Raw genomic sequence first — 6810 nt, forward strand, 5'->3', positions numbered from 1 at the left:
TCGCACCACGCGTGTAATTAGGACATAAAAGGTTCTTTTCACGAACTGCAAAACAACATGGCAATGCTAAGAGCTTTTTCCAGCAAATGTTTTGCTTTTCCCAGGTCAAATCTTGGTGTTTTAAGCAAGTGTGCGTATTCTAACGGTGCTGACTTGTTGATAAATGAACCAGAGTTTGCTTGGTTGAAAGAATTGGGCCTGAAAGCCGAGAATGACGGAGTGTACAACGGTTCTTGGAAAGGCAGTGGGGAGGTTTGTACAAGGGGGTACCTGGGGCGAGAGGAGAGGGTATAGGTTGTCTAATCTGTTGCACCTTAGAAATAACCATCAATTGTCATAGTAAATGCAAAAATATTAATACAATAGGATGCTTGATTCTGACACTCATTTGTTCCATAGTGCTGAGTGATTACATGCATATGGTGGTAGGTAGTGTTACATGGTGTTACATAGACGTCGCATGGGTTAAACAGTGTTACAATAAAATTGGTGTTACATGCTGTCGCACAATGTTAGGTAGCGTTATGTAACATTTATGTGACATAATTTTAGGTTGTTACATGTTTTTTGTGGTGTTAAACCATGCTTTGAACGATTTCGGATTTTTTTAAACGATTTGGAATGATATTCCAACTATTTTTAAAATATCTGTCCTTTTTCAGGTGGTGACATCCTATTCCCCTATCAATGGCAGACCCATTGCTCGCGTCACACAGGTTTGGAACAATATACCACAACTCCAGGATATTTCTTAATGATGGTCCATTTTCCTGCCATCCTATGAAACAGATGAAGAGATTATCACCTTACCTAAATTTCATCTGTGCATGATGTATAAATTTGTGTACAATTTTAGGGAAGTATTTCTGACTACAAGGAAAGTGTATCATTGGCGAAAGAAGCTTGGAAAACCTGGGCTGCAGTAAGATTTTCTTAGACTGCATGATGTATCGTTTCACAGAAGTCTAACAATTGAGGATGAAATTGATTGTACTATTCTTCAACCAGGTCCCAGGTCCTCACCGTGGAGAAATTGTCCGTCAGATTGGTGAGGAGCTTCGAGCCCACAAGGAGAACCTTGGAAAACTGGTTAGATGCTGTTGAAAACTATGATTATTGTTTGTTGAATGATAATATATGCTGATGGTTATATGTTTCTGCTGCTAGCTTTCTTTAGAAAATGGGAAAATCTATGTGGAAGGTTTGGGAGAAGTCCAGGAGTACATAGATGTTTGCGACTATGCAGTTGGCTTGTCCAGAATGTTTGGTGGACGTGTCTTTCCGTCTGAACGTGAGTACTTTCACACTTCAAATAAGGGGTAATTTTAAACCCACAAGAACTCCTATAACCTTGCATTTTAAAAGCTAAAAGTGATGATTAGAACAAACATTTGTTATATTTTTCATGGTTTTTAGTTGTGAAGTTTTTAATTCTCTTAGGTCCTGGTCATGTTTTGATGGAGCAATGGAATCCTGTAGGATTGGTTGGGGTCATAACAGCCTTCAATTTCCCAGTTGCTGTCAGTGGCTGGAACCACGCTATTAGTTTGGTCTGTGGAAATGTCAATCTATGGTGAGTTTGATATTATGTGTGCTTTGTATATTTGGTACCAAAGTAACTATCCTTTTTGTCCCATATGTTCATAATTGCCTGAATCTTTACACAAAATGAAATTGTGTCTGTTGCGTTTGTTTTCCAGGAAAGGAGCCCCTACAACGCCTCTTGTTAGCGTCGCCATGACGAAGTAAGAACAACCTTTTGAACTAAACTCGCTGTATTTTAACTAAAATTCTTCTGCAGACATTTCTCTACCAGCAGAACTTTGCTCTAAACAATTTTCCCGGTTTTTGTAGCATCGTCAGCAAGGTCATCACCCAAAACGATCTACCAGGTTCCATCTGCTCTCTGGTACAGGGTGGTGCGGATATCGGGTATGGTGTTTTTTTATCTTTATGATCATGATACTCTACGTTCTCCCAGTCAAATCATCGTCATTTCAAAGATCGGAATTTGTTGACTGTTCTACCTTTTTCCATTTTGTTTCAAGCCAAGCGATGGCAGCTGACAAAAATCTTGATCTTCTGTCATTTACTGGAAGCACTCCGGTAGGTTTTCGACCCTCCGACTTGGTTTAACGTATTTACGTTTTGCGGTAAAATTTTCCCATCCAGAACTACTGCATGAGGTCAGAACTTTATGTCCAAGGCAGGAATCCCAACGTTCGCATTTCATTGCTTTCGGATACCGATACCGGCAGTCGAACTATTCCGTGATTGGTTAAGCTTATAGAGTTATCGCATTTGATTGGTTCATTTTCCTTGAAAGCACTTGTGATTGGTTAATCCGATAGAGTTATCGCATTTGATTGGTTCATTTTCCTTGAAAGCACTCGTGATTGGTTAATCCGATAGAGTTATCGCATTTGATTGGATCATTTTCCCTGAAAGCACTCATGATTGGTTAATCAGATAGAGTTATCGCATCTGATTGGTTCATTGGTTCACATCTAAACCTCGCTGCTGTCATTTCTAGGTTGGACTGCAAGTTGGTCTTGAAGTCAAAAAGAGATTTGGTGGGTACAAATATGTGCGATATTTTCCTGGATAGAACCATTCCCTGAGCCAATGCATGCTTGACAATTTTAAGACAATTCTTGCACGGGCCTAATACGAAATCTGTATTAATAGGGAGAGATCTTCTTGAGCTGGGTGGAAACAACGGGATCATAGGTAAACAACGTGTAAACTTTTCCACGTTAAATGTCGACGTTTTATCGTAACAACAAGGCTTGTATATACTTGCTTTGTCCGTGTTTAAAGTTAAAATATTGATTTTCAAGATGGCATTATTTTCAAGTGATATTTCTTACTGTAGTAATGGACGATGCTGATCTGGAGTTGGTTGTGCCCGCTGTTGTTTTCGCTTGTATTGGAACAGCTGGTCAGAGGTGTACCACCACGAGACGGCTGGTAAGTACTAGCTATATAGGGTGGACAATCGTCCTCTATCTCTAAATCTGCATTTATATCACATGTCAATTTCAATTGTTAAATAACCGCAACATTTCTTAGATACTTCATGAAAAGATTTACGACGAGGTTCTAGAGAGAATATCCAATGCTTACAAACAAGTTAAAATTGGAGATCCTCTTGACCGTAAGTTGTTTTAAGAAAAAGATAATGCTAACGTTAGTAACATTTCTTTGTCAATCTTTCCATAATTTCCTAGGCAATATAATTCCTGACCAATGTTTTCTCGTGTTTTCCAGAAAGCGTCTTATGTGGTCCCGTCCATACGGAAAATACAGTTGATATGTTTAAAGCAACGTTGGAAGACGTGAAAGGAAGTGGGGGAAAGATAAAAGTCGGTGGAAATGTAAGATTCTTTTTCTCGTTTTTTTAGCAATACCAATAATGTATAGCTAATAATAATGTATAGCTGACAATAATGGCTGACAAGCAGTTGTTTAGAGAAAGAAAGAGTGACGAACATTGAGAATAAGACAGAGTTGTGTCATGTCTAATTCATGCTGTGTGTTTTCGTTTCAGGTGTTGGATAGGCCTGGTTACTATGTTGAGCCCACGATTGTCACGGACTTAGCTCACGATTCCGACATAGTCCTGCGAGAAACTTTCGCGCCAATCCTCTACGTCCTCAAATGCAAGGTAGGTTCAAAACGTCTTCCCTTCGGCATGTAAACTGAACCAGATCTTTGATGTTTTCTGAAAACACGTTATATACGGGCTCTGTAAAGAAATTCGTGATGCTTCTCTTCCATTTAGAACCTGGAGGAAGCTGTCCAGTGGAATAACGAGGTAGATCAGGGGCTCACAAGCAGCGTGTTTACTAAAGATATTGGCAAGATCTTCCATTGGCTAGGGTGAGCTATTGTGCTATCAATTTCCCGCTTCTTTTCCAACGTTCCGGTGGGAAGAAACCGGAGCTATTAGTGCAAAAAAAAATCGACCTACAGAAGACCGAAGAATAGTCTATTTTTCGGTCATGCATGCTACGCGAGTTCAAGAATGTTGCTATTGTTGCATGATTTCATCACTTGCTGACGTGCTTTCCGTTGTTAGGCCGTTTGGTTCCGATTGTGGCATCGTTAACGTAAACATCCCGACGAATGGCGCCGAAATTGGTGGAGCTTTTGGTAAGAAGTTGAACATGAAAAGTTCATGAGGGTTTGCAACGGGGAACTTATATAAAAGGCTTTTTTATATTTTTGTCAAGACTGGCAAAGAAACTGACCTTTCCAAAATTCGCATAACTCTACTTTTCCTTTCATCCGGTCTTACATGAATGAAGACCAATCAGACCAATTGTCCTTTCAGTTCACAGGCTCAGATCGTCACTATTTTCTGGTAATTTTTTTCAGGTGGCGAAAAACACACTGGCGGAGGAAGGGAGTCTGGGAGCGATGCTTGGAAACATTACATGAGGAGATCAACTTGGTAAGTTAAACGACATTCAGAACTAAGTCCCTAGTTCCACACTACGGAAAATTGCAAATATCTCTCGTGTTTTATTAGTACCATCAACTACAGCGATGATCTGCCATTGGCCCAGGGGATTGAGTTCTAATCTTCATCTGATTACGTCATAAGCCGGAACAGTGAGTAACTGTTGTGTGTGCCTGTGTTTGACCAGTGTCACGATATACAAATGTGAATTAATCTTGCTACTTCTTAAGATAAATTCACACACAATAATAGAATATATGTAGAATGCAGCGTAGCGGCAATAATATTTATTAAAGCCTTGGTATAACATCCCTTCCGTGTGATTTCTTTGCTTGAAAGTGCGTCTTTCAAGAACTTTGGCTAATATTTCCGGAAGTTGCCAAAAAATAACAAAACAAAAAAAATTCGGAAAAAGGACGTCTTTGGGAACCATTATAAAGAACAATTATAAAAATTATTCCCTCTAATTAGACTTAATTGATTTTTATCTTGGTTCTTTGGTTCTGGCCTTTATCGAGGGGCTTTTGAGGCAATTTGTGACTGGTCTATTTGTCAATGACCTTTTAGGGCAATTTGGGCTTTGCCAAGTTTTGCGTTACCTGGCAACAAGCAGCGCAAACATATTCCCCAACGTTCGTCACTTGCGCAAAGCCTTTTGCACGTATCTTTCGGTCGCGCGTTGCATAAATTACGTCTAACGTTTTGTGACGTCATTTCCGGTCTCGTCATCAAATGGCGTGGGAGGTTGGTTCCGAATCTTGTGTCAGCAGTTAAAAATTGCGATTCTTCAAGTGTGTGTAAATTTTTCCATTTAAACATGAATTAACCGGCGAAAACTTCATCTAAAACGACCGGAATTTCGTCAAGGCTTGCCAGATGAATGGTTTATCATTCTCGGAGATCTGCTGCCTGTTTTGTTGCCCGCCATGTCCATCGAAGATCGCTGCAAAGCTTGCATTCCTACCTCCCGAGCCGACCTATTCTGTCACGACTCACGAAGACGGTAATTTTTCACTTCATCTCACAGAACGCGCAGAATGGCAATTTAGCCAGTCGGAACTAGACAACATCGAAGTATTTAAAACGAAATCAAAGAACGGGAATAGCATTTGTTGTATGTATGTGAATACGTCGCCAAATGCGCGATTTACGTTGCTTTTTAGCCACGGCAATGCCGTCGATTTGGGTCAAATGTCGAGCTTTTACATTGGGCTTGGCCAGAGAATAAACTGCAATATTTTATCGTACGATTACTCAGGGTACGGCGAAAGCAGTGGCAATGCCTCCGAGAGTAATTTGTATTCGGATATAGAGGCAGCCTGGGGTGCGGCTAGATCAAAATACGGTCTCAGCCCTGAAAATATTGTCCTTTATGGCCAGAGTATTGGTACAGTCCCTACTATAGATTTAGCCTCGAAGTTCGAGTGTGCGGCCGTGATCTTACACTCTCCTTTAACATCTGGTATGCGGGTTGCATTTCCTGATACTAAACGGACGTGGTGTTGCGATGCTTTTCCAAGGTAAATATAGTTTGATAATATACATGTTTATGTTACATTCAAGGGGAATATCACTTCATATACCCCACCTGAATAGCGGGTAATATCTGATATTCCTTTCAATATCATCTGTTACAACCCACCTTTGTATGCATCACAATATGCAGGGTCTGATTTAATTGGCTTGTGTCAAATTTTCTAAGGCAATATTGTCCCATATTTCCCCTGCAATATAATGTCACAGGTATATATCACTGTATTTAGGCATATTATCTCAAACTGTGTTTAATAAGTTGCAAAATACTTGGGTCAACAAAATGTTGAGTCAGTCTATCATAATGTATATCATATTTCCTTAAATAAATGCCAACCTCAAACACGGCAGGTTATATAGAAATTTATTAAACTTTCATCTCAAAAAATACCAAAGCACTTATTCAAGGAAATATGACAACATTTTGGTGGTAAATATTTTAAATCCTAATGAGAAAATACAACTAAAAGCAAAACTGATTTTGTAAATTTAAAATCAGCCCAAAACAAAGGCAGCGTATTGTGTTAGATAATAACTACAAAGTCAGGATTATGTTGTTTACTTTTTTGCAACACTTTTAAGGTCATGTTGTGTGTGATTTTTCGTGCACTTTTCTTCATTTGATAGATGTGAACGAGTGATTTAGTCATTGATGTTCAAATAAGAGCTCTTGTACATCAGAGCATTTGTAACTAATTACTTGTTCACATCTATCAAAAGAGGAAAATCACAGCAAAAATTGCAAGTGTAAGATTGGTAACAGATTAGAAGTTACTGATGTTCAAATAAGAGTTCTTGTACATCAGAGCATT

The 6810-nt window shown here is 39.3% G+C and overlaps 1 protein-coding gene and 1 pseudogene across 1 annotated transcript; both read left to right on the plus strand.

Moving 5' to 3' along the window:
- The first annotated feature begins 22 nt into the window (after positions 1-22).
- LOC114541012 (alpha-aminoadipic semialdehyde dehydrogenase-like) lies at positions 23-4769 on the plus strand. The gene is made up of 19 exons (XM_028561002.1): positions 23-252; positions 663-716; positions 857-922; positions 1009-1089; positions 1168-1291; positions 1441-1573; positions 1701-1745; positions 1855-1932; positions 2049-2106; positions 2534-2573; positions 2689-2730; positions 2876-2970; positions 3073-3157; positions 3271-3377; positions 3551-3667; positions 3785-3882; positions 4082-4155; positions 4381-4456; positions 4535-4769. The coding sequence occupies exons 1-19, from the start codon at positions 58-60 to the stop codon at positions 4584-4586; spliced, it is 1620 nt and encodes a 539-aa protein (XP_028416803.1). The 5' UTR covers positions 23-57; the 3' UTR covers positions 4587-4769.
- Positions 4770-5128: 359 nt separating this feature from the next.
- LOC114541013 lies at positions 5129-6199 on the plus strand (annotated as a pseudogene).
- Positions 6200-6810: the final 611 nt, after the last annotated feature.

The sequence above is a fragment of the Dendronephthya gigantea genome, unplaced genomic scaffold (assembly GCF_004324835.1).
Source record: "Dendronephthya gigantea isolate DGI-Jeju-01 unplaced genomic scaffold, DenGig_1.0 000260F, whole genome shotgun sequence".
Classification (NCBI taxonomy): Eukaryota; Metazoa; Cnidaria; class Anthozoa; order Malacalcyonacea; family Nephtheidae; genus Dendronephthya; species Dendronephthya gigantea.

Coding starts and splice junctions, on each gene's coding strand:
- LOC114541012 (XM_028561002.1), top strand. CDS start 58: ATGGCAATGCTAAGAGCTTTTTCCAGCAAATGTTTTGCTTTTCCCAGG. Junction 1,933..2,048: donor CAGGGTGGTGCGGATATCGG/GTATGGTGTTTT, acceptor TTTTGTTTCAAG/CCAAGCGATGGCAGCTGACA. Junction 3,158..3,270: donor AATTGGAGATCCTCTTGACC/GTAAGTTGTTTT, acceptor CGTGTTTTCCAG/AAAGCGTCTTATGTGGTCCC.